Here is a 27,624-nt window from a genome sequence, read left to right on the forward strand (position 1 = left end):
GGACGGATATGTTTTTTATGCATCGTTTTGAGGTTCGGTTCACTTCGGACTCGAACCGGTTCGGTTCAAAAGCTGCCAAAAAAAAAAAAACAAAAAAAAGGTTGCGGCATCAAAAATTAACGGTTTTTAGAAATCCATTGCATACCCGCCAGGGGCGTCTGGGGCTTTATAGCCGTTTAGCCGTTTGTAGCGGTTAAAATTCAAATTGAAATATCTCGGGTACCATATGTCCGATATCGGAGATATCGTACGGATCCCGACTATCGATTGACACCAAAAAATCTGAATTCTAAGAAATGGCCCAATTTGAGAAAAAATTCTATGTTTTTTGCAAAAATTACGATTTGGCTCAAAATGGCTGTGACCACGAGTCGAACGAGACCAATCGGGGCCGATTTGGCCAGCGATTTAAAATACGCGAAAAAATGCCGTTATAATTTTGAAGATTTTTCGTTTTTTTCCGATAATTCGGCTAAAAAAGGTCCGATTTTGGAAAGTTATGCCTTTTTGAACTCGTACTGGGATCTGGAATCGATCTGCATACCACGTTTTTTGATTTTGTTTGGTAATTTTGAAATTTGATACTCTCCACAAGGTTTTAGAGCCGTTGCAAACTTGGTTTGACAACAACTGATAAACCATTTTGAACTGCTCGCGAGCAGTGTACATCCAAGCAGATTTGTGGTTGTGTTTTTGGCTAAATGTGGATTATGGAACAATTACAATTAATGTGATAAAAAACCAAATTTATTCTTTAAAAAAATGAGACAAAATAGTTTATAAAAGTCATTCACTATTAAAGTCTAGCTACGCATTGTTGTAGACTCCAAATTCATCTAAATTAAATTAAATTATTTTCAACTGCAATTTGAGAAAAGCTTTTTCCACGTCAGAGCTTTTTATCAAACAAACAGCTGACTTTATTTATGAGCGCTAAGTGTGCTATTGTATTTTAAATAAAACTTACGTGCTGCTTGATATTAAGTTGTAAATATCAATAGAATGCGTGTTTTTCAGATACGTTTTTAGTTTTTATTAATAGTTACACATTAACTATACACGTCACTTTAGAAATTGTAATCTTTGTTTACACGTCGTAGCTCGCACAGCTGACAGCATGCTACTGAGCGTGACAATAGGAGAGCAAAACCATTGCCATTGCTTTTAACACCGCACAACAAAATACTTGTACCAAAGTGTCTCCAAATTGTTTATGCGAATATTAAAACTAATAAAATGCAACAAAAAATATATTTTGTTTATAAAATTTAATACCTTTAAAAAAAGTCTTAAATGGCAAGCTAAATATATATATATATAATAAATATATTCTGGTCTTGCTGAGTCTCAAAATAAAAAAAAATTAACAGCTGTTCATCTGTGTAGAAGCTTTAGCTTTAGTTTTTGTAGGTTTGAAAATCTACTACGGTAAAACTTAGCTCTAGCTTTTGACGGTTTGAAAATCGACTAAGAATTGGGAACAGCTGCATTTGAAGAGTTTCGCAGCAGTTTAGTTTTGTCCAGAACACCAAGTATTTTTCAACGGCTGGCTTGAAACTCGGCTAATTTTAAAGAACAGTTGCGCATTAAGTAGCAGAGACTACAACCCATAATAGATTATTTATTTTTGCCACTCTTCGAATCTGTACTTTTATAATTTGGCATCGAATATGTCATTTTTTATTTACAAATCCACGGATTGTACCTGAAGAGCCTGCTCCAGCTTTTTAACCGTTTTGCTATTGTGCTTAATGCTCTTCAAAAATTTGACATACGTCTCCGGAATGCCGCTTTCAATGGCACCTTTGACAAGTACCTGTAGGTACGTTTTAGAGGGCTGTCGATCCTCGGGCACCATACCTGGCGTAATGTCATGCAGATTGTTCTCGGGCTGATGCACTAGTACATAGGCTCTCGCGGGGATCTCAGTGTCCGTGTCATTGCCGTGTAGCTTAACGTTCACTGTGATGGGTCTGTATAGTTGAAGGTGAACACCTTCCTGGCTGTAAAAAAACGTAATAATTCATTCAATAAAATTTCCAGCTGTGTTTCTTGCTCGCTTACTTGTCTATATCCGCCAAGTTAATCACATCTATTTCCCAGAGCGTGCCCCAGATGCGAGCACCCTCCGTCGGCACAATGGTAGCCACAGCCCCGTCCCACCTGTCAAAGGGCAGCGTTGCAAAATCCAAGCGGTAATTCTCAAGTGTTACGGGACCCACGATTTCAGCGGTGGGGTTTTGAATGTGAATCCGTTGGGCCAACATGTTGCTTCCAAAGGCAAAGTAATAGAATCTATCGTTATGCACCTCGGGCAGCGATTGATTCAAGTTTAAACTCGCTCCGCAGCCCGTTCGCGCAGCCGCCAGCGAAAAGACCAACGCAATAAATATATTCATTTCTATGCTTTCAAAAATACGTATTAATGTTTTATTTTGTTGTGGTGATTGTAGACAACCTTCTCAAAGACTACCCAAAACTCAACTGTGCTTTGAAAGAATTTGTTTACTAAGGTGTAAGTTCCGTTCGTTATCTGCGATATTGGGCACACATTTGGGGTATTATAGCTTAGCTGTACGCTTTGAAACCGTTTCGCAAAGCTCGGCAAAGCCTATTATATATATATTGTAGAGTAAAGAGTTTATAATAGATTTTAAGTAAAAAATAATCACACTTAATTCTAATAACTTTTTTGCGTTTAATTTACCAAAATAATGATTGTCATAAACTGCACAAGGCATAAATAAATATGCCAAATAATAGGGTATTATATGAATATAATACTGAAATATAATATTTTCATGAGTTGCGCAGATCACAATTAATTAATATAATCAATATATAGAATAGAACGGAACAAAATGCGTATAATAATTATTCATTCTGAATTCCGCAAAAGATCAGATAACCAGGTCTTTTATATTTTTTGTATTGCGCATTTACTGACAGCCAATGTGCCTGTAAAATATACATGTTTACCGCTCTCAAACGTATTACAAAATACATAATTTGTAAAAAAGGGAATCTCTGCTCAATTATTTATTTCCATGGCGAACGGAAAAGTCAATTTTTTCTATTAATTTTAATGGCCAGCGTTTGGCCTTATTTATTTGCCAATTCTTTCTCAATAATAATTTATAGACATTTGGGTTTATTTTGCAAAGCGAATTGCCCGTTAAATAATTTGTGCTTGCTTTATTTTATTTTGCAATTATTTTGCTATTTATAGATAAATAATATATAACACAAATGCGCCATAAATGTGCTTTAATTATGATGCATTGTGTCTTAATTAGAAATAGATCAAAGATGTCAAATTATGAGCTCTCTAACGGTTAGGATTGTATAAAAATTAACATCTCACATAGCTGTCATTGTATTATTTGCCATGCACAACCCATTCAATGCCAAAGAGCTCTGGTTTATGGAGCGTCAAAGCTATCCGACCATCGACAATTATTTTGACAGCTATTCGGGCTCAGCTGTGCTCCATGCAGCTGGTACAACAAGTGCGCCAAATTGCTGCGACCACAAACAACTTCCCTTCGCAACGCCCCGCCCCGCCCTATTACTTTGTCGCACTGACCCATGTTTGTGCCATGTGCAATAACCAAGCGACCCGCCAATACAAACAAAACATAAATTGTAACGAGCATGTCAAGCGAGACCATTGACGAAGGCGACGTTAACTACCGGCGCGCAGCTGACGTCGACGCTGACGCTGACGCTGGCTCTGACGTCTGCCGACTGCGACGTGCGACGTCATTATATAATTGACTTCATGATGTTTTGCCATCTTGCAGTTTATCACTGGGTTGTCAGTGATAGCCATAATGATAGCGACATGCAGCTGACTGGCTGCCAGTACAAAACGTGGCTAATAATAATGTTGTTGTTGTTGTTATTGTTGCTGTTGTTGTTGTTATTGCCGTTGCCGGAGCTATCAGTTGGCATGTTAAGGGAGCTGGCAAAACATTCATCCATCAATTGAAGTGTCATCCCAGCCGTGAGCAGCTGCTGGGCATGCATGGCGTATGCGTAATTATTTCTAACTTGACCGAACAATATGCGTGTGGGCTTAACAATTGAAATGCATTTAAGCTAACATTTGTGTCCTGACCCTGCCGGCATTCCATGTGAATTAATTATCTTAAGCTCAGCGAACCCTTTTCAAAGCGCGCCCAATTAGAGAGCATTTGTGTGCGTGCAAATTTATGCATTTCTGATTAAGTGAACTGTGCTGAGGAATAAAATTTCAATAATTTGCTCGTTGTACCTTGTAGAAGTGTGTGTTATATGTGGCGTTGATTGCCGGCACTCAACATCAGCACAAGTTTTCCTTTATTCATTCAACTCCTGCCGCTGCCTCAACTTATCAGCATAATTTACAGCATTTTTTTGCGTTAAGCCTGAGAACATATTTTTCTGCTGACTACAAATTTTTGCATGCAAATATTTGTCAGTCAGACACGCGTCAACCTGACGAACTTTTCTTGTGAGAAAAGCTTGGCAGTTGAATTGCCAAAGTTGGCATAAACTCTCATACACACACGCACATACTCACACACACACACGCACACGCACGTACATCCTGCGGCACGCCCCTTGCCTTGGCGCGTTGTCAGCACAAATCAAACATCCCGACTTTATCAAGCCAGCTGAGAACTTTGTTTATATTTGAAATGCTTAAATTGATTACGATACTCTCTCAAGAGTTTACAATTATACGCTATTTACGAAGAAGTCCAACAACTAGCTCATAGCTCATGCTACTTGCAGTCGAATACTAAAATCTATTTTATTTGATAAACTATACAAATCGAACGAGCATATGGCCTATACTAAAATTTAAACTTTTAAGTTTGTTACTTTCGATATCTAACTTTATAAATGAATCGACAACTAATGCTTTGAAAGGGTATCGCGTTGAGGTGTTTGGTTTTTATTTGCCAAAAAACAGAAATTTAATCCGTTTACTTGGCAAATTTCTAGTGGATTGTGGATTTTTGGTTTTTGCGGCTCAATCATGTTAATGGCAGTATCGTGTTAGGCCTTGTTGAAAATGTATCTCATAGATACATTTTATGCTTGCACAGACGCACACACACAAATTTACTTAATCTTTATCTTTCACATAGTAAATCAGATTTAAGGATTTTGAGATTTCTTTTCCCCTTTTTTGTTTTTGTTTTTTACTTACCGAGCTTAAAAAATACTAATTTGTGCAAAAATGCAACTATTTGCATTAAATACACATTATTTTTGTTGCCTGCATTTAAGTAAGCTAATTGGTTCACGCTTTGCTGAATATTTAATTTACCGTTAATTGATTTTAATATTTGTGTGCGGCAAAGCAAATATGATTTATTTTAAATTAATTAAATCATATGTAAATACGCGTGTAACCTTTAAATAATTGCTTAATAAGAAACTCAATTAAAGTTATAAAATATTTATAAAAATCATTTGTATCCAAGGATAACAATTACGAAAACGAATCACCCAACTTTATGCTATGATTGACTGTCAGTATTTTAAACAGCGTGATCAAAGAAGTGGAAGAATGCATACTCAGTGTGTAGTTGCATCTAAAATGTGTCGCATATAATCAATTTTTTGGGTTTGCTTGAGTTTGATGCGTGAAAGTTTTGAAAATGAACGCGACAGGCAGACAGCTGGGCATGAGATACTTTCCGACAAACATCTACCAGAAGCTAAAGTTAAACGAGTATCTGTGTATCTCAAATGGGAAGATGCGCGCAGAAGCGGAAAATCCATTTATCATTCGGCTTCGATGGTTGTGTGAATGTGTGTGTGTGTGTGTGTGTGTGTGTGTGTGTGTGTGTGTGTGTGTGTGTGTGTGTGTGTGTGTGTGTTGGAGGCGACAGGCGAAAAGCTGCCAAAGACACTTGTTAATATTTACATGCTTAAAAACTAGCACTAACAAATGTAGTCAGGTGAGAAGGGGATAAAATCGAACGCCATCGCGACATATTAAAAATTGTTAGACGGTTATTGCCCAGCAGGAGATACATATGTATATAGAATCAATTTGAGCTAACAAAGCATGACAAAAGCATGCTTAGGGAAGGAAACATTTCATGATGTTGCACATTACGGCTAACTGCAAAACGATTGTGAGAATATTGATGAGAATTCGTTAAGATCAGGGCTGCAAATCAAAAAGAAAGCAAAGACAAACTGGTTCAAACCAACAGCCGGTTCGAACTTTGGACGCAGTTCGTGAATTTTAATTTGACATACTTTTAACATTTTAAATAAATAATTCAGTATTTGCTTGTTAGAGTTGTTTCATAGAAAAATATGGATTCGAACTTGGAATGCGTAACTGTACGATTTTAAACCGATTTGCAGCCTTGGTTAAAAATACTTTTGTTTTTCTGGTGATTACCGATTAATTTGAGCAATATTTTCGTACAAAACTCCTGCTGTGACATGCACCCAGATATATACATTTATATACATATGTTTATGTGCGTATTCATCTAAGTGTGTTTATGTAGATTTAAGGATGTATTTCGTGGATGCCTCGCTGCTCGCTTTGTTTGCATTGACTGCCGATGACTGTGATCATTTGTGTGCTCATGTGTGCGTGAAACTCTGCGCAGATAGGAACGACAATGGCAACGGGATGACACAGCCCCGAGGATGGGAATGATGATGGGGTATAGCGTAATATACAGTGTTCTATGACGACAATGTGGGCGGCTTCGTTAGGACATGGCAACATTCGGAGGTATATGAATATTCATGGGATTGGCTTGCAGCAGTCGGCTGCTGCGACTCGGTACAGGCTGTGTCCGTGCAAAGGATTTTGCAATGCTGCTGATACTCAAGTTGTTCAAATTGCATTTAATTGGGTATCGAATGATGTGCAGCAAGTGTACCAGTAAATTCAATCAATTACGTTACAATTGACAACTTAATTGTGCACACTTTTTCATCGGCAGCAAATGCGACTTCTTTTTATAGAAATAAACTCAGCTACAGCAAAGTGGCCCACCAGCATTATGAGCATTATGAGTACTATATTAAAAATGTAGACACAATTTCGAAACACCATAATATTCATTATGCTGCGGTAGTTGGTAAAGTCAACTGTTAAGCCCTCTTTTCCTCCTCTTGTCGCCACCCGCGTTGCAAATTCAGGGACAAGTACAGTGTACACTAGTGCAAACACCCTGAAACTTGTCTGCATAATGGTTACTGCATATGTGCCAGGACTTCGGGCTGCAGTGCAAATATTGCGGCTGCTGCAATGTTAATAAGTCATATAAAAACTTGAGCCAAAATGCAGCGGCTTGTAATTAATTAACAAATGGCTGAACTTGGGAAGCTGCTGCTTACACAAGAGATACCAGAATTTAAATTGTAGAATGTAGTAGATAATTAAAATCGTATGGTGATGTTCCGAATGCTTCATAATGAGAACTTTTGCTTTTAACAAGTTTTCCTATGAGACGATGTCTTACGTTGATTATTTAACATCTTAAGGTTTGTTTGAAATTCAGCGACAATTTTCGTTAATACTTTTTTATACCCTGAAAAAGGGTATAATTATTTTTTGCAAATCTCTGTAACAGGACGCATTTCCGATCCCTTAAAGTATATATATTCTTGATCAGCATCAATATCCGAGTCAATCTTGACATGCTCATCTGTCTGTCTTGCGGTCCGTCCGGCTGCGAAAATAGTATATACAAATCACTTATCATTCTGAAATGCTGGTATGAATTGTTGGTATATCTGTGAGAAATGAGGCAGTGACAAGATTGAGAGGATTTTCGAGTTTGACTCCGGTACAGCGAACTAGCACTGTTCGATGTATTTGGACTAAAGCACTGTTACTTATTGTTTTTTATATATGCTTATAATGTTCGAAAAAGCTACATGATATTGTGGTCCCATCCGACCGGTCCCGACATATGTACTGTCTGTAACAAAGAAACTGATTGAAGGCAATTGAACTGATTATACACGATGTTTAAAAACTTGGTTTCGGTTTTTCAATATGTGTTAATAAGTCCTTTACTCACTGCAAGTCACAACTATAAAAAATGTACTGTTTATTCTTATGATTGACTGAAATTGCAATAAATGGCAAAAGTGGTAGACGTACTCATTATTCCACGTGTCAGGCAGGGGTGCGGGTAACTGCAGCAAAAGTGACTGCAATCTGCAGTCTACAGTCCTGACAAGCAAGTCGACAGCTGTCCTGTTTGCTCCTGTCAGAGCTGAAGCTCATCAAACTTGGTTAAAGTGCCATAAAGTCTCACTGAGAGTCAGCGAACAGACAAGTTGCTTCGCCTACATGAAGAAGTTGTTGGCCTCGTTTATTAAGCACTTGACTCTGACTGTAAAGGCGGTTAATTTTACAAGGATATCAAATGATATGCAGAATATCTTTTAAAGCTATCCTTGAAGTACATTTGTCAAGTGCGTGCTTAATCGAATAGATATGCCTATTGTATCCCTTTGCTTTGTCTTCGGCTCATGTCAGAATTTAGTTTTAGGTATCTGGCTGCTAGATATTTAATAACTTGGCTTTGAATTTCATGCCTGCCTTGTTCTTGTCTAGACCAATTAATAATATTTCGTGTCAAGTGGAATATTAGACAAAAGCGCCGAAAAATCCACAACAATAAACAAATGCCCGAGAATTTGTTTTATGTCAAAAACAATAATAAAATACGTAAAATAAGTTGCCTCGGCTATAAATGCATAGCCGAAGAATTAATACCCTTTCGGATTTATTAAAGAAATCTTAAAAATAGTTTCGATTTTTCATTTCATTCTGGTCTCCTCGCAATTTCAGTTTTATGAAGAAAGTTAAAAAAGAATGAGAAGCTAGAAGTATGGACCATATCGACTTTATCTTTACTCTAAAGCGTAACACATTGCGTTATAAATATATCCTTGCTGATAGCGTATAACACCACAACAACAATAGCTAAGAAGCAACAATGGGCAAATGATTTCAAAAGTGAGGCATTCAAAGCGGCAGAGCTCAAGGCCTTCTGCTTTTTGTCTCGGTACGGTCTGTGCCCTAAACTGAGATTAATACGCTGATTAAGGCGCAGTCAGTGCTGCGTTTTAATTAGTGGGGGGCAAGTAAATTGAGCTGTCAAGAGTGCGAATTAGGCCTTGAGCCGGGTTCAGGCGCCAGCAACTGGGATTGTCTTCATAGTCAGGGTTAGAGGTCAGCTAAAGTGTTCCCAATTGATTTGGGCCCAGTGTTTGCATGGCATTCAAATATTCTAGTAATTAGGGGCGACATGAAATTGCGTGCAATGGCAAACAGTGCGAAACTTCATTGCCAAATAAAATGTTGGTATTATATACGGCTGAACACAACTCAATTAGCCGCCGTGCTCCCCCTTTCCCTCCGCATCTCTCTTTCACTCTGCGTGTCATTGTAAACTTGTTACTACTGTAACGGGCACGCCTATGTCGCCTGTCCATAGCCGCAGGCACTTGGCCAGTCGCGCAATATGCAAGCATTACACGAAACGTTTTTGGCTTAAATTAATTTATCACGTGCCAAAATAAAGCGTCAGGTTTCGCCCAGGTGCCGTAATTAATTGAATTTCAAGTGGCAGCGCCCAAAAGCTGTCTACCAAATGGCAAATCTAATATTTAACAAAATGCCGCAGTGCACATTTCGCCAGAAGATTAAATGTAAATTTTAGTTACGTGTTAATTTTTGGCCAAATATCATGTAAATTTGATGCTCCCACAGTATCCTGCCTTGAAATACGGCTCGTAAACCTGACGTTCTTTCTCAACCTTGAACCCAGGTTATTTGTGCTCTTCTGTTGGAGAGTTTTTTTTTTATATTCTAAACCAACAAAATGTTTATTCTTTGAGCAATTGATTTGTTTTGAGGTTCGGTTCAGTTCGGATTCGAACCGGTTCGATTCAAAACAGGTTTGTCTAATACTTGTAAATCGATATGCCCAATGATATCAAGGTGTTTTCAGCTGCCTTTGGCCAGCATTCGCACAATTTTATCATGGAGAATAGAGTATATTTCTAAAGAAAAGCCAAGCCGCACACACACACACACAATCAACGTATACTTAATGTTGCCCTCTTACCAGCTTCTGAGTAAGAGCAGATCCTTTGGCAGTCAGTCATTAACTGTTCTGCTGGGTAATTATGGCTCGCCACGTAAGTCCATGAGCTGTCAGAGGCATCGTAAGGACAACCGTTGAGGGCCAAACAGTAATGAGAGCAATGAATGTAATGCCCTGTAGAATAATCAGTATTATTATCCTTACATCTAAAGGCGTGGGGAAAGGATTGTAAAACTGGTTGTGTAAAAGTGTCTGCCAAATGGAAAGTTGTCTACATGTCAGCCCGTCCATTCATATCATTCGGAATCAGGCATAAAGCTTAGCTGTTAATTACCCAAATAAAAAAAACATTCCGATATGTTTCTCTCATTCTGGCTTAGTTCGCCTTTCAGCATTTTGTCGGTTGCCATACGATATATCACAAGCCATTTAAAAGTTGAGCAACAATAAAATGTAATGCCTAATTTTAGTAGGCAACTTTTTTAATTGTCCTGCTAGCAGCTAATTTATGCATTAGCGTAAGCTGACAAAAAAAAAAAAAAAAAGGTTGCGGCATACTTTCGGACGCCATTTAATTGCAATTTCCATTCAACATTTGCCATTTGAATAGATGCCCTAGCCCACCTGTCATAAAACGTGCTGCGGATTGTCGAAACGAGGCAACTTTTTCGTAAGCCTCTTTAAATTTAATGAGTTAAATTTGCAGGCCTTCAAGGGTCGAGAGTGCCCAGCGACCATGTCAAAGTTTCAAAGCCGAGACCACAAAAATTGGCTTGTCTGGCAACTGTTGGGGATTTTGAATGGAACACTAAAATCAAAGTATGTGTGTGTGCTACTCTGCGTTCCGAATATCTTTTTCTCCTGACAGTATTTCAAAACAATTCTGCCGTTTGACAATGGCGTACGAATCTTTCCAGGAGCATCGCATGGTATTAGTTTTCTCACATTTCATACAAATGCAAAATGCCGTAAATGTTTTTGCACAAAAATTTGCAGCCAAATTGTGGTTTATCGAAACACACAATCGAGTCTCTCAGTCTGGTTCGTAATTTAATTGGCTTACTTGCAAGCCAACATTCAAACATTTCGGTTTTCATCTACTTTCCACTTGACTATTTATTTTCAATTTATACATTGCAGCATTCAGTTGCAAGCTGTGCTTCAACTGCTCCTCGTCGCCGACTTCTTTACACCCTAAAGCCTCTACACTTCTCACTCATCGCATTGGCGTCAAAAGCGGCTGTATAAATAATGCTTAGGTAAGTGGTTTTTACAGTTTTTATACGCTTGAAAAAAATTTACCAAAAAATTTATTTATTTTTTGTTTCGTATAACATTTCGAACAGAGGTTGGTCGATTCTTTTGAGTATCACTAGTTATGCGAAATTCTTTTTTCCTTATTTGTGGGCATAAAACACACATTTTCTCCTTATCGATAAAATTCCAACGTGGTTTATTTTTGCGATAATATCTATGTTTTTTAAAACATTGTCGGGCTTAGTCTCTTTCATTAATAATTAATGTGTTTTTGATACTCTTCTGTTCTTAAAAAAAGTTTTTTTTTGTAATTTAAAAGTCATGATTGAATAATCATAAGAATACGGTTTTGAGGGAAAGTGTTTGATTTGATGGAATTTTCTTCTTGTAACATTAAAAACTTACGAAATTCTTGCAGTACTGTCCAAATTCCGATTAGACGCTTAGTTTAGGAGTTATGTCCATTGAAAGATTTTTGTTTTTTAATTTTTCCCAATATATTTAGATGCCAATCCAACAATGGGGCAGAAACTATAATTGAAAGGGTCTAAAGAAATATAATTGTAGGAATACTTACGAATATATGGCATTTTGGCAAAGCGTCCATTGTTAAACAAATGTAATGAATTGTGTGCACAAGAAAAGCAAGTAACGACTATAGCAAAATATTTGAATTGTAAAGATGAAGAATTATTTATGGGTTTTATGAACTAATGTTGCCTTTCCAGGGGAAACTAAGTTAAACAGGAGTAAAACAAGCCCAGCCCAGCAAAATGCTTCAAGTCTAACCCATGAACTATTTATTTATTCAATTTTAAGCAGTTTAGCTATGATACACATGGTTATATTTGAATTTGACGACTGGGCATTGTTTTAGGCTGGACAACCATTTTGTACTCCAGTTTGCACTTCAAATGTGTCCGACGCAGGCGAAGGTCTTGCGGCCAATTTCAAGTTGAAGAAATCAAACAATCTGGCTGGCGCCCACAAGTCAGCCGCAGGCATTGAGTTTTCATGCACCATGTTGCTTGAACTTGAGGAAACTGCCAAGTAGTTCAGCAGAGCAGTTGATTTCAGTCTCATATCTATATAGCTTTGTTTTAAGGTGCTAATATAGAGACTGCAGCTCATTTCCTTCAGGTTATTTTGCTTTTAACACTTCAGCACCTTCCGCCACTTGGCCCTCACCTGCAGTACGCTTTTGTATTCAATTACTTTCACGTTCCACCCGTTGGCTCTTGGCCCAGCCTTCAATCAATTTCCATTTGACGTTGCCTGCTGCGCGCGAGTGTGAGGGGCTGGGCGGGCGGGTCGGCTAAGACAGCTGAGAAAAACACGGCCGCTTGCGTGTGGGTGGAGAAACTCATTATGCTGTCACCTTAATTATTATTTTGGCATTTCAAGTTACATTTAATTATGCTAAATATTTTCTTTATTCATTTAAGCGAGGGCGCAATTCATGGGCTCCAGCCTGAACCTAAGTCTGAGCCATGGATATACTAAGAGGCTCTATTGTGGAGCCTTCCGTTGTGATTTCAGCTTAGCTGCCTTTTGTGCTGTCCTCTATTTAGTTGCCAGGTTACGCCCCAGTGGCGCCCAACATACCGCCCGGTTGTCGGCTCACAGCTACTGTTAGCCGTGAGTCTTTACTGCTGCAGTTTTGTATCTCAGCCAACTTACAAGCCAACAGACTGAACAACTGTGCAACTTGCTCACATTTCTTTCTATTTACTTTATGTTGTTGTTGCTTTTGTTGCTGTTGCCATTGTTATTGTTATTGTGCTGGTGTTTACTTAGCGGCTTCTTTTGTGTTCGTTGTGTTAGTTGATTTTGTAACAGGAATCGGCAACATTTTTCTGAGCTGCCTTTTGCTTTGATATTTGGCATTCGTGTTGGTTCTGCAACGACCCCCCAACCAGCCCAGCCAAATAAAAAAACCAACGAACCAACCAGTCAGGAAACCAGCCAGCCAACCAACAAACCAACCCAACTAACCAACGAGGCGTTGCTTTAATTGAGTTCACAATAAACTTTGTAGCTGGTTCGCTTTTGGTCTGTACGATTAAATAAATATTTACACTCGATTTAAATGGACGGACAATTGTGTAACTACATATTTGGGAATTTGTTATTTAAACAGGCGGTTTCATGGGAAGCTGCACTTAATGGGCATTAAAGTTGAATGATCCAAAGTAAAAGTAAATTGATATTAAAATTGTTAAGTACTTGGAGGCATCGTTTCGCCAGATTACAATCTATTGTTGGAATCTAAATCTAATTGCCTATTGCTGATTAAATTACGTAGATAATAATTGGTTTTAAATCATTTACCAAGTTACCCTAAATTTGTGTAAATGAACAACGGCTGCATTCGTGAAACTGGATTATGTTTAAGTTGTTTATTATATTCACAAGGAGCATGGAATTCATAATTTATAACAAAATGTCTAGAATATATATAAGGTTGGGGAAGCATCAATAGCCGAGACGATCTAGCCATGTTTGTCTGTCCATATGTATATGAACGCAAGAATCTCAGAACCTATAAGAGCTGGATACTTAATATTGAAAATAGGTCTTCCTAGTGGCCGAGCAGTATGCGTTTGCAACCAATCTATTAAAATTGATATCGAAATCCTGTTTTTTGTGCAAACCTCTTAGATTATAAGAGCTAGAGTCATCAGATTATACATGTAGCTTCTAGAATAATCTATTTATTTAAAGCCATCGCCATCCTTAGTTTTTTTTTTTTTTTTTCTCTCTCTTTATTAGCTAATTTATTGATACTATACATGAGCATCTTAACCTAGCTTGACTATAATGGGATAAACATACTTAATATTACCTATTAAGTTTTATAATTATTCAATTTATCTGATATTTTTAGTATGATTATTTTTTATTTTTATTTATTTTTCAAATGATAACCCGGTTTGGGAGGTCGATGGGGTGGATTTTACGAAGTCTCCGTCGCTTTCTTCTAAAAAGTCTTCTAGCCAATATATTGGGGTGGGCAGCAAGACGGGCCATGTAGCTGGTGGACTGCTGACGTAGAAGGTCGCCCACCAAGGGGACCTTTAGGTCTCTTGCTAGGGCCCGGTTGCAGATGTACCAGGGAGCCCCAGCACTCAGTCTGAGTACCTTCGCTTGGAAGACACTTATTTTTCTCAAGTGAGATCTTGCTGCCGTGCCGAAAATTTGGCTTGCATAGCGCCAGACTGGGGCCAGGAGGGTTTTATAAAGCAGCACCTTATTGCTCAGAGAAAGCTTGCTGCTTGCCTTAAGGAGCCAAGCCATACTTTCTCAGAGGTACATATATATAAATGTATTATTTAAAGCATGTGTACAAGGTATTTTGCTGTCATTTCTTTCACTTACTCACTTAAATTTGTAGGTTTATGGATAAACTGAAGCACTTCCTGTCTGAATTACAGTTATTTACGTTTGTCTTGGTACTAAACTTAACTACTTTTAAATTAAACATCAAAAGGCTAAGCTCACATAAAAACTACGCCTTAATGTTTGACCCGTATTTCTTGTATTTTTCACGAGATGAGATCATCTCATCTGTTGTTTAGCAAATTAACAGCATTCATCTTCGAACTTTAATCCTAAGAACAAGAGAAAAAACCTACGCCAGTATTTCGTCTATTTCTTCCTCAATTTAAGCTATATTTTATTTTTATGACAGAGCTGATGCAGCGTATCGTTTAAGCTTTTCATCAAATAAAGACTAGGAAATGCCCTCGAATGTTTGAGAAAATGAAGACAGTATTCAGGAAAATTGATTTTAAATTTGCACGCAAATTGTAAATAACTATTGCGTGTTGAGCTCAACTTAATAGAAATTAAAAGCTACTGAGTAATTGCGCTCAAGCATGCGCGTATTCGTTCGGTTCATATGGAAAACATGTCGATAAAGTTACATAGAAGGCAAACAAAAATGTTAACATTATGGTAGCTCAAGCGGAAATATCACTTAGGAGCAACACGACAGCTTCAGCTGTGGCAAACCCTCTCAAAATCGACAAAAAATAAGAATGCTACACCAACTGGGTGACTGACGGACTGGCAGATTGTCGAACTGGCTTAGAAAAAGGCGGAAAGAATGTGTCAATAATGACTAATGGACGAGCCGGAAAGCGTACACCGTGTTGTTGTCCAAGGCCCATTCGTTTATTGTTGGCGTGTTGGCTCCTCTTACGGCTTGTGGATATCGTCTTTTGGCATTTTGTTGTTGTTGTTTATTTTTGCATATTTTCTGTTTTGGGGTGTTTTTTGCTACTCATGATGTGGAAATGATTGGGGCCTATTCTTTATTTTTTTTTTTGTTTGATATACATATGTATAAATCCCATTTGGTTTTCGCTTTTCATTTCAAATTCTGACAAAACTTTTTAGCTCTACTTTGAGCTGCGATTCGCGGCTTATTCGCTGGGATTTCAAATGAGTTTCGCAAATGTTAACACGAAGCAAAAGTTTACTTTTATAACAAATACACACACACACACAGAGTAGCAAAAGTTTTAATTAATTTAAGCTTGTTTAATTAATTTACTTCCAAAACACGAAAAACCGGTGACGCAACATAGTCATAAATCTGGAAATAAAGTGTCAAAAATTTAATCAACCGTTTTTAAATCAAACGCGAAAACGTGCCTAAAACGAGATGAAAGCGAACTCGAGATTTCAACTAGTTGGGCAACAACAATTGCAGAAAGTACTTAAGTTTCCTCGGAATCGCCAATCGATAAATAATTTATAGCACTCAAATGCGCTTCATTATAAAGACTTCTATAATTTGTCTGCACAAAACAAAAATAAAACCTGACCAAGTGAAACCACTTAAATGTCATGAAATTGAAGCTCATTACAAGTACCAAAAGAGAAACTTATGTGGGCAATACTTTTATACCCTTGCAAAGGATATAACCATTTTTTCAAGAAATATTTAAAGCATTCACATAGTTATATTCAACACGTGAAGCAATTGGATATGTACATATAATTGCAGAGTACGTCTAGTCAGATTTTGCCCCAGATTCCAATTAAGCTAAATATAAGCGCGCATGTACTTGCAGTTGGGCACAGGGTATCTGCTAGTATGAAACACTCTTATTTTTTGTATAAAAAACCTCTCAAAGAAAACGCGTTCCACATTTCATGGGGTCTGCGTCAAGTTGCACGAGCGAAATGACAAATCTTTGTGGTTCCGGGCCCGACACAATTATGGTCAGCAAATAAAATGCCCATCAGCTGAGGAGCTCAAGAGCAGAAAGCAAAAGGTATAAAAAGCACACAGGGCCAAATGGAGCCTGCCACATTTGTAGGCCGGTATAAATAACTACGGCCACACAAACAATGGCAAAACAGGAGGAGCACAAAACAAACTCAAATTACACACAGGAGCACTGAAGTGTTGGGTGCCCAAGGGCGCCCCCTCAAAGTAGGCAACCGATGTGCCCCAAATTGTTGTCATTGTTGCGTATACGCCTAGGTGTGCAGCTTTTGTACACTGTGAGTGCGTGCTTGTATGTGTATGTTTGTGTGTGTGTGCATATTTGTGTGTGCGCGCGTGTGGTCTATGTAATTAATGTTTTCCGCTTCTCCTGGTCCTTGATGCTTGCTCCTGCACCGGCTTCTGCTCGTGCCCGTAGAAATTTCAGTCGACCAGCAAACAAGTGTGAGAGCGTAAAGTTTACGCAAACAGGAAATTGTTATCGCTTTGACGCCTTAAAAAAACGTTCAATATAAAAAAAATAAATGCTAGCAGTTGGACTATATGTTACCCTCTACCTAGCTTGGACATAAGCTAAATTAATTTAATGCATGTGTTCTTGTACATGAAATTACACAATAATTTGGCTATTAATTCGATATTTTATTGAACAATAGAGAGAGAGAGAGAGAGAGAGAGGAATAATCTACTTATTGATGGGTTATATACCCTTAACAGCATTAAAACAGGATACAAACAGAGCGAAAGAGAAACGGAAAGTAAGTGTCAGCATGGGCTTGCGGAATATTAAAGAGCTGACCAAATTGGTTCCCTGTGCCAATGGGTCAATGACTCGCTGATGTCCTCTCGTGTCTGTGTGTTTGTATGGGTGTCTGTGTGTGTGTGTGTGGGTAATTAAGATGCTATCGCAATGCGTTGAAGTTACAGGCCAAGATTTTGGTAGCCGTTTGTCTTTTCGGCTTTCATTTGTGGACCAAATGGCTTTAAGTGACGCACTTCGCCTTTAATCAGCTGCAATTTTTATGCTTTCTGCCATTTCTTTCAATCAACTCCATTGACGGCCACTTGGAGCGTACTTTGAGCCATGGCAGCAGGTCCGGGCGCGTCTAATTTACGCCTGCAATTTGTGGAGCGTTTCACGCACTTCACGTAATTGATGACTGCTCGGGCACAGTACAAGTACAATGTGGGCGTATTTGACCATGCCCACTAGCTAGTCAGTAATTTACTTCGTACTCCCGCGCGCCGGCACATCGTTCTGGCCAGCTTCGCAGGGCGCTTTTGTTATTGTTGGACTGTTTTAGGTGCTGCCTAAAAGCATGACTTGAACCATTTATATGACCAGCATATTTTAAGCATGTTTATGCCAGAGAATGCGAGAATGCCAAGAAAATGGAAGGAAGCAAAATAACAGAGCACACAATGAGGAAGAGGAAGACAACCAGTTGTCGGCTTTGTTTACGGAAGTCGACTGACCACTGGGCGCCATCCTCTTTCGTCAGCCCTGATCGATTTGAGGTTGACCTGTCAACGAGTCGAAAACACTCGAGTATATTGATATTTCGCATAGAGCATGTTAGAACGGGAGCAAGAGTTTGCAAATCAGTGATTTAATATTAAACAAACTTTGAGTGTGCTTTATGTGTATTTTTATTACATACATCATAAATTTGTGGACTAACGTTTTATTATTGTAAATATTGTAACCGCACAATATTAGAAAAAAGTCATTTACTTTATATGTGTATACATGTTGATAATATTCTCGTAAAGTTAGTTGGATATGCTTTTGGAGCTGGGCACAGGGTACCTTCTAGTCAAACATGCTCAACGACAAGCCGCGCCTTTCTATCCAACATTTTTCCTCCTTTCTATTTGAATATAAATTTCCTTAATGGGGACAAAATGCTCTGGTATAAAACTATCAAAAAGTTAAAAGGTCAATTATAGCAGCAGCTACAAGTTGTATTTGGCTATTGATTTTCTTTTAATTTCCTTTTGTTGCTTAAGCTGCCTAATAAAATACCTAAGCTGGCTTCAATTTTGATTGTGCTGCTAAAAAGAAATTCGCATGTATCGAATCGAGACTTCGGGTCCAATTACTGCAGCGAAGAGTAAACCTAAACCGAATCGAAAATTTATTGCCTGACTCAACAACTTTGCACTTTTGAGCAATTTGGTACTGAAGCGGATTACAGGCGAGAAAAGGCAGAGCACACTTAATCGAAATAGTTTATAAATTTTGTTGTTTGCATGCTAAAATGCAAAAATTCAACGGGCAAGTTACCACAGAATTTGCAGCATTCATTTTTTCAATACACAAAATTGAGAAAAAGTTTCAATTTGCTCAGCCAAGTATCGAAATGGTGGCAATCAGGCAGCGATGCGATCAAAAAAGCTGAGTGTAGAATAAAACATAAACCACAATAAGTGCTGCCAACGACGGCGACCCTCAGCCCAAACCAAACTAGACACTCCAAAAAGGGGCTAAAAAAAAAAAGACAAATGCTGAAGAACTTTTCAATTTGGCCGCAAAATTTGCGCAATTTCCTGCGAATTTTGGCTTTGAACAGATGGCTAAAGTGAGGGGCAAATGATGGGTTAGCTGCCGAGTGTGTGCTTGAGTTTGCGTGTGTGGGTGTGTGTGTGTGTGTAAGAGCTGCCACCAAACTGAAAAACCAAGTGGCAATGTGGAAATTATGGATTATGCAAAGTTGCTCAACGCTGACGATGCTTTCGTAGTTTCAGTGGCGTCAAGCACCTATTGATCTTTAATGCATGCAAAATGAGTTCTCTAAAGGGAGCGCTTAAAGACATAAGGAAACAAGTATGTTGCTTGCATTTAGTACGTATATTAATAAACGTTAGTTAGGTTTTACCAAAAATTCAACTTAAATGGAAGTATATTTGGGTCGTATCATCATCTGAACCGATTTCAATGCATTGTAACCCTTCCAATTATACCACCAAATACTTTCCTGGTTATTCACTTCGTCATAAAAGTATTTACCATTGAGATTGCTGCAAATATATATCGTATTAGTAATTGAAGCAATCATTTTACGAGATTTAACTACCTGTTGCCATACAAATTGTACCACCAGCCGCTTGAGTACCACTGGGCACAATTGCCAGAGGTCCACCCATCGTGATCCTGGTCGTAGGTAGTAAAACTGTCATACAGATTGTATCTAAGAGCATTGCCAGCATTGCCCGAATATGTGCCCAGGGACTTCAGCATATACTGCTCATCCTCGCTTCCAATTAGAAAGCTATCATAACGGGCGTGTCGTGAAACATTATTAAAATCGACTAGCTGTATATAAAGCTCATAGGGCAGAGACTTGGTCATGTGGTAGAGTATTTCCAGGCCCAAGAAGAACTCCCCAGTCAAGCTGCCGAAGCCTTTGCGATACTCAGACCAGTTTCTATAGAAGTCAACGCTGCCATCGAAACGTCGCTGCACAACTGTCCAGCCGGGTCCGGCTGTTTGACTATCACAAAGAACCGATACCTTACCAAAGCCGGCAACATCTATGTCATGAACGCCCGTTGAGTTCTCGAAGGGTACGCAGTTCATGGCTTGTACTTGGACCAGTTCTTCATGCTGCTGTTTGGCGTTGTAGTTGTGAAGGGAAACAGAACTATTTAAACTGGCTAATTGGTTTTTCAGTACCTTAAGAGCTTCAGTGTTAGCATCTAATTGGAGTTTGATCGACTCGATTTCATTTTTGTCGATGCCACTCTTCTCTTCTAGTGCTGCGATCAGCTTGTCTTTATATTTGCTTTTCTCGTTGTAAATATTCTCAATTTGGTTGAAAATTGATGCATTCATTTCACTGGCTGCCAGCTGCTTTTGTAGTTTCTGAATTTTCTCATCTTTATCTCGAATGGAGACGTCGCAGCTTTCAATCTTATTTTTAGTTTCAATTGCATTGTCCAGCAGAGGCTTTAGCGAATTGAAGCAAAACGAGCTGCATTGATCGTTCGAATTAATCAACTAGAAGAACCAAATATAACTGGATAAACATGTATCGTTAAGCTGACTCTACTCACGTTATCCTCGACACTGTTCGATGTGGCACACACTGTAACTGCTGCCATAAGCAGGAGAAGCTTTAAAATATACACTTCCTTAATGCGCATTATGCCGCTTGCTCTTCACAGTGTGTCTGAAAGTAAATATTGACTTAATCTGAGCATCGACTTAAGTATATAAGACAAATAATTTGCGCGTTCTGTTCTCATGCACTCATCAAATACACTGCTTGCATATAAAATTTAATGTGCTTTTATAAAAGGAGAGATAACTCGAGCTTGTAGGTCGTAGGGGCTTCTCAGTTCAGGCGATAACAGTCGGCGTGCCTATAGAAATATCAGAAACCCATTTACTATATTGTTTTTAATGTGTGCTTTATTGTGTTGCTGACAAAGCAATATAAATGTATTATTTTATTTTAGTTTTTATTTATATTTATTTCAAGTATGCCTACTTTGTAGCAATTTGCTAGTGTATTTTTGCTTTTTTTTTCACACTAATGTATACTTTGGTCTGATTAACATATTCACAGACTTCAACGAGTAGTAGCCCCTCATTGTGTACCACCAAATGCCTTTTACATTTTTCTCTCCGCTTTTAAAGTATCTGCCGTTGAGATTACTATATTAAAGAAAGAAATATAAGTTACTGGTCAATCGGCAAATTCTGTTTGACCCACCTATTTGCATCCCAGTTGTACCACCAGCCACTTTCATAAAAGTTGGCACAGTTGCCTCTCGTCCATCTATCATTGTCATTGTCGTAGGTTGAGAATTTATCATAAAGATTATATTTTAATGAATCGCCAGCATTGCCGCTGTATGCTCCCAGGGACTTCAGCATATATTGCTCCTCTTCGCTGCCAATAAGAAAGGAATCGTATTGTGCGTGGTACATTTGGTTGTTAAAATCAACGAGCTCTATATACAGTTCATGTGGCCGGGATTTAGTCAGGCGGTAAATGTGCTCTAGGCCTAGAAAGAACTCGCCATTGTAGGATCCAAATCCATTGCGATATGCGGTCCAGTCCCTGTAGAAGCTAAGACTGCCATCAAAACGGCGCTGTATAACAATCCAGCCTGCTTCCGCTCCGCGAGCATGGCAAAGAACGTCAAAAGGTGCGATTCCAGGCACATTTATCACTTGAACACTGTCGAATATATCGAGGAGGGAACAACCAGTTGCTTTCTTCTCTTCAAATTTCATTGAGATCAAATTCTTTAGGTAGAGCACAGAGGCATTTAAATTATTTATTTGAGCCTGTAAATGTCCTATGATGGCTGTAAGATCTTCTGTTTTAGCTACCGGAGACTGCATCAGATTCGTTCCGATAATATTCGCCAAAAGACTTTCATTCGCTTTGCCCGCAATATTTATTGTTCTTATGTCTTTATATGTCGCGTTTATTTCCACAGATCCCAGATTCCCTTGTAGGTCGACTATGTGAATGTTTTTACTTTGGATGACATTGTCCAACTGTAAATGGAAATCGTAAATGCTACAAAAGAACTTTTAACACATGTTCGCTCACCTCGTTATCTTCGTTTTTCAATGCTGCACATATCGTGAAATATTCCAAAAGTAGAATATATGCGAAATATTTATGTCTTCGCAGCATTTTCGCTAAAAATGTGAATAACGTGTAGTGCGAATGAATTTGAAGATGGAACTAAACAGAAGCTGTGAATTAACTTTGTATTTTACAGCCCAGTTATTGTTTGTCTAATGTTTTTTTCAGAACTTATCCACTTATCAATGTTAGCTTATCACATGAATACATACTAACCCAAGTTACATCGGTTAAAAGATTGTTTTTGCTTAATTTGATAAGGAATTCCTCTACATTATTATATACTTATATACTTACATATATACTTACTCCTGTAAAGCACTTTATTGTGGCATATTTCGGACAAGTTCAAAGTCGGGTCTAATGAGAGCCATATATATGAGCCATTTCATTTAAGTTATATCATTTATGTTTTAATAAACACTTTTTAGTTTGTGCGAAACTTAATATTATGTTGATAAAAATAAGATAACCGTTTTTATGGCCGGTGAGTAAGAGCCGACAAGAACCTTATACTCGTTTACTCTTCATCTTTGCAATTGAAATCTTACCTACAAACATTCATATTTTCTTAAAAATAAACTTACTTACAAACCTTAAAGCTTTTCTTAAAAATAAACCTTACTTTCTATACTTTTAATTAACTAACTTTCAATAAAATTGCAAGTTTAATATGCATAATAAATTTTTCGAATTTTCGCCCTTAGTCAACACTCACTTTAATATCTATGAAGCGTTTTGCAATCGCTTCATTCGAGAGACTCTCGGCGACCCGTTGGCAATTTGCTGTCCATTTTATTTTGTATTTAAATTAAATTTCAATGTTAATTTTTATTGCTCAATTGTGAAAAGTTCGTGCTCGTGAGTATTCCACCTGATCGTGGTATTTGCCATTAGCCGTTAGCCATAAGCCAATTTGCCTAATTTGCTCTTTTATATAATTTTATTAACATTGTGTGCGCTCTTCCACACACACACACACTAAGTTGCACGCAAAGTTGTTTGGATAGCGAACATACATAGATTGAGTATATGTATGTGTATGTGGACCTCGAGCCATTTGCTAGCATATTGAGGTGCTAATGTATTTATAAAGCGACTTTGTTGTATTTTTAGTTTGAAAATAGAAAATTTAAAATCAAATGAAATTCGCTGGCCAGGCCTTTAATCTGTTCATTTTCAATGCCCGATTTATGAAGTGTGAAGCATTATTTTGATTTTTTTCTCCACATATATAGATATGAGTTTGCATTGGCCGCAATAAATTGGGTCAAAATATATAGAATTAACTGGCTCGCTTTGAAGTCGCAGACTGAACGCGGCCCACATTTGCACCCATTTGATTTTGAAATTCAAATTGGAAATGTGTGGCCGATATAGCGGGGGACGACCAGGCAATATTAGCTTAAAAGGAATTTAATTAGCTGCAATACTGAAAGAAAAGTTTGAGGATAAATCGAGATACACTGTGCTGCACACTTATAAAAGCGCCTCGAGCTGTTTTCATAATTTAACTGACAGCTGAGCTTGCTGCATCAATATGGCAATAAGTTGGCGCTTGTATCCGGTTTCAGCAGTCCGGGGAGTCGCTTCTTGGCGCACGTAGCGACTTTTAAGTGGTTTCTGTGCTTGTGCTTGACCTCAAACTTCAACTTGGCCTCGGTCTGTATGGCGCAGGGGGATTTGCATTTGCAGCTGCATGTGCCGTGAACCATCCTGACCAACCAGACACCGAGGCAAGCCCATTAAAATCCTGAGAGCGCAAAAAGTATATCTGCCGGCCAACCACTTTTCGCATCCTTGCCAGCAGCTGGTTATCCCATTCCACTGTCTGTCCAGGATGCAGCATATGGACAAGTGCATAAGAATGCAGGCAGAGCATCATAATTCCTAGCTCTACTCGTCTTTGCCTTTGGCTCGCCTGCTAATGAAATTCCAAATAATCAATATGCGAGTGCCTGACCTTCAGCGAGAGCCATGGCCAGAACGAGAGCGAGAGCATGTGCAGACAAATACAGACAAACGCACCCGGTATACGTGTGTCTTAACTGGTTGATGGAAAAATGAAAAACATTTGGACCAGGCAATCTGTCCATTGCAATTGCTGTGCCAAAAGAAAATGCCGTGTGAGAACGGCAAACAGCCAGTGCAATTGTGGATATGCCTTGCTTTCTACCCGCATTTTCCAACACTTGCCAAGCACAAACATTTGCGATCAGCTAACCCACATCCCCACACCAAGCCACACAATCACTCCATTACTCACAAATTGAAGTCTATTGCCATAGATTGAACGGAAACGAGTGGCCCAGGGTCAGCAAATGCTTCATGCTAAATACTCTTCCCGAGCATTGGACTTGACTGGTGCTTTAAGAGAATATAGGTTCGTTTGTCCATCAGTTGTATATGCATCAATAAACTAATTAATTTTTTCTGGCAACTGGGAATATGCCATGTTATTGTGTTATATTTTTGTTAAATATCAATTGAATTGCTTTCGTAAGTGTATTTGTACTTCACCGCATCGTTTCTTCCACTTCTTTGCAGCTCAACTGTAAAACTCTGAGAAGTTCTTATACTGCACGCAATGCAGCTCCATTGTTCAGTGAGCAACCAGCGGTCATTTGCTAACAAAGTTTCAGTTTAGTTTTCAGTATATGTTGGAAAATTATTTTTTTGTTGCAATTCTTTGCTTTTTTCCTCGAGAAAAGTACGCGTATGTGTTATACCCTGTACACATAAATGGGGGAAAATTGTGCATATACATACTTACAGAAATCAGTTAAAAGAAGACTTTTTGGTAATGGGCCTCTGGTCCCTTTCTATAAGCCTTTTCAATATAAGAGCCTTAAAAATAGAGACTCGCCAAATAAATATTAATATTAATTCTAAATTCCATATCGGAAAGGCAATAAAACTTTTGGTTTATGGGTTCATATATTCAAACACTAAATGGTATTACCCGGCTTTGCAAGTACCAAATTTCCCTTAAAGTTAAATCGGTCAACTCGTCAGTCCGGACTGTTGCACAGGGATTCTGTGTACAGAGCATCGCCTAGTCGAGCAATTTTCATCACAGCGTTCTTATGTTCGACGTGAAGGAAAGTGTTTGGAATTATCTTTCGACAAGCCAAGCACACTGCCCTGTTAGGTTGTTAGCATCTTGTGAATTTTCAAATTGACATTTACATCAAGCATGAAAATTGTTCCTCTTGTTGACAATTTTCTGCCCTTTTTGCTCTTTGTAGTTTATTGTTTTGTTTTTGTCGCTCACACTTTGCTTCTTTTAAACTTTTGCAAAGGGTATACAAGTTTTGTCGTGTATTGTGTAACGCATCGAAGACATATTTGACTTTATAAAGTTATATATTTTTAATCAGTATCAAAAGACAGATCAAAATAATTATATTGGTCTGTCTGTTTTAATGCAAATCAGTTTTTGAGTTTTAAAGCCGTCGTCATAATATAAGGCATTGTTTCGTTTGTTCGTTGCAGGCATATATATATTTAATACCAGGCACATAGCTCCCATAGAAATAAAGATGAAAAGCTGAGGTTATATCATGAAGAACTTCTTCACTTTTTTTAATAAACTTGTGTACTTCGAATATTACTGCAAATCTTAATTTGCATTTAGCTACAAAGAAAGTAAGGAAACATTTATTCAAAAATAAAAGCAAGGGTATTTAAAAATCAGCTTGGCGAAGTTAGCTGTTCGTTCTTGTTTTTATGTGTTTATTGTCACACTTTCAAATGCAAGTTGTCTAATATCTATATCTGTGTCTCCATCTGTATCTGCATCTGGTACGCACGGTCGAAGATACATTTGCAAGTCAACAGCAGGCGAGTGGAGAGACACATAGAAAGAGATTCAGAGGGAGCGAATTACTGCTGTTGTGGGCATCATAAAAGATAAGCATTAGATAGCTACGAAGGTGATAAACGATAATTTGAATATTATCATTAAATATAAAATTCGCTATCATTATAATATGATTGCGCTTGACATATAATAAATTTGTATGACAATTGTAGAGAATTCTGCTGGCAATCAGCAGCAGCTTGACTTCTACGCATACATTTTGCAGTTTCTTTCTTAAACTTACAATTTAATTTACTGATGAAGAAAAATAAAGTTAAGGCTCCCTTTGCTCGCTTATTGACAAAATGAACATTATGATTTATGTTTAAATCTCGAATGTATCTCCTTCAATGCGTTAAATATGTTCGCAAAACATTCTTATTATTAATAAGAATGACCAGACAAATGTACAGACCTGTAGAATATTTAAATTTTAGGTAACTGAGATCGGTTACGAACAGCTTATGCGACCCTTTTACCTAACACGATTCCTTTAATAAGTAAGAGTTGCTGTACCATACTGGCGCAGGTACTGGTACCTTGGAAATACCTGGGCTTTGAGGAACAATGCATAAATTGGTGGTTGCCAACCACCCTTGCCAGCAGTCTTGAATGTGAAGACCACAAAGTAAGACATGGATAGAGTTTGTCGCGTTTGCATGAGCTCAGCGGAGCTGGTGGATGTATTCGCGGAGGGGAAGCTGTCCGAATGCGAACGCACGCTAGCGGAGATGTTAAATGAATGTTACAAGTACCAAGTGAAACCTGAGGATGAACTTACAAAGAAGATATGCAGGTCTTGTATTTCAGATGTGAGAATAGCTTTTAGATTAAAGCGTAATGCCGAAATTAGCCATAAGCGGCTAAATATGAGTCTACGGGAAACAGATTTGGAAGAATTTATCGATACGTTAGCAGCAGAAGATTGGGAACTCGTGCAGGATTCAATTAAGAAAGAGCTAGATGATACCTCTGAGCTGGAGCACCATGTAGAAAGCATACAAGAAAGTCAAAATATAACTTATAAGAGTACTCACTCGAAGAAGACATTTAAGTGTAAGACTTGCGGGAAGGTGTTCATTAAAAATGCACATTTGATAATACATAATCGTACCCATACCGGCGAACGTCCTTTTAGGTGTCTGAAGTGTCCAAAAAGTTTTGCCCAGGCGTCTTCTCTTAAGACACACCAAACTGTTCACACCGGCGAGCGTAGCTACAAGTGCCCCCACTGCCCAAAGGACTTTTCTAGAAAATATCATCTAAGCCAACATCTTATTAAGCACGGCGGTCAACATATAATTGTAAAGCCAATCCCAAAGCAGTTCAAATGTAACGTTTGCAGTAAAACATTCAAAAGTAATGAGCATTTGATAAGGCATACTCGGTCTCATACCGGCGAGCGTCCTTTTAAGTGTTCGAAATGCTCAAAAGCTTTTACTCAGGAATCTTCTCTTAAGAGACACCAAATTTTTCACACCGGCGAGCGTAGGTACAAGTGTCCCCACTGCCCGAAGGACTTCACCAGAAACCATAACCTAATCAGGCACCTGGGACATC

The 27,624-nt window shown here is 38.3% G+C and overlaps 4 protein-coding genes across 8 annotated transcripts in view; 1 reads left to right on the forward strand and 3 right to left on the reverse strand.

Annotated features, from left to right (window-relative positions):
• AstC-R1 (Allatostatin C receptor 1) overlaps positions 1 to 27,624 on the forward strand; it is a 179,031-nt gene that overhangs the window by 69,138 nt on the left and 82,269 nt on the right. For 2 of the 3 annotated variants that reach the window (XM_064689040.1, XM_064689041.1), the window contains exon 2: positions 11,238 to 11,356. The exons of the other annotated variant lie outside the window; for it this stretch is intronic. The gene's annotated coding sequence lies outside the window, so the exon portion shown is untranslated. The remainder of the gene's footprint in view (positions 1 to 11,237; positions 11,357 to 27,624) is intronic. 3 annotated transcript variants of the gene reach the window in all.
• LOC135433112 (gamma-glutamylcyclotransferase-like) lies at positions 1,587 to 2,445 on the reverse strand. Its single transcript, XM_064689072.1, has 2 exons — positions 2,065 to 2,445; positions 1,587 to 2,003 (listed from the first exon to the last, which is right to left on the reverse strand). The coding sequence occupies exons 1-2, from the start codon at positions 2,397 to 2,399 to the stop codon at positions 1,685 to 1,687; spliced, it is 654 nt and encodes a 217-aa protein (XP_064545142.1). The 5' UTR covers positions 2,400 to 2,445; the 3' UTR covers positions 1,587 to 1,684.
• Positions 19,426 to 21,015, reverse strand: LOC135433221 (techylectin-5B-like). Of its 3 annotated transcripts, none has more exons than XM_064689214.1 (4): positions 20,650 to 21,015; positions 20,270 to 20,593; positions 19,671 to 20,200; positions 19,426 to 19,614 (listed from the first exon to the last, which is right to left on the reverse strand). In XM_064689214.1, exons 1-4 carry the CDS (start codon positions 20,737 to 20,739, stop codon positions 19,485 to 19,487), a joined length of 1,074 nt encoding a protein of 357 aa, XP_064545284.1. In that variant the 5' UTR covers positions 20,740 to 21,015; the 3' UTR covers positions 19,426 to 19,484. The 3 variants fall into 3 exon arrangements, with proteins under 3 accessions (XP_064545284.1, XP_064545283.1, XP_064545282.1); XM_064689213.1 differs by having other exon boundaries at positions 19,671 to 20,203; XM_064689212.1 differs by having other exon boundaries at positions 19,671 to 20,593; positions 20,650 to 21,014.
• LOC135433222 (angiopoietin-related protein 1-like) lies at positions 20,990 to 22,293 on the reverse strand. The gene is made up of 3 exons (XM_064689216.1): positions 22,164 to 22,293; positions 21,312 to 22,108; positions 20,990 to 21,253 (listed from the first exon to the last, which is right to left on the reverse strand). The coding sequence occupies exons 1-3, from the start codon at positions 22,248 to 22,250 to the stop codon at positions 21,124 to 21,126; spliced, it is 1,014 nt and encodes a 337-aa protein (XP_064545286.1). The 5' UTR covers positions 22,251 to 22,293; the 3' UTR covers positions 20,990 to 21,123.

This window comes from Drosophila montana, unplaced genomic scaffold (assembly GCF_035044405.1).
Source record: "Drosophila montana isolate Dmon_TW-CO22-7 unplaced genomic scaffold, ASM3504440v1 contig_3217_1, whole genome shotgun sequence".
In the NCBI taxonomy this organism is placed as follows: domain Eukaryota; kingdom Metazoa; phylum Arthropoda; class Insecta; order Diptera; family Drosophilidae; genus Drosophila; species Drosophila montana.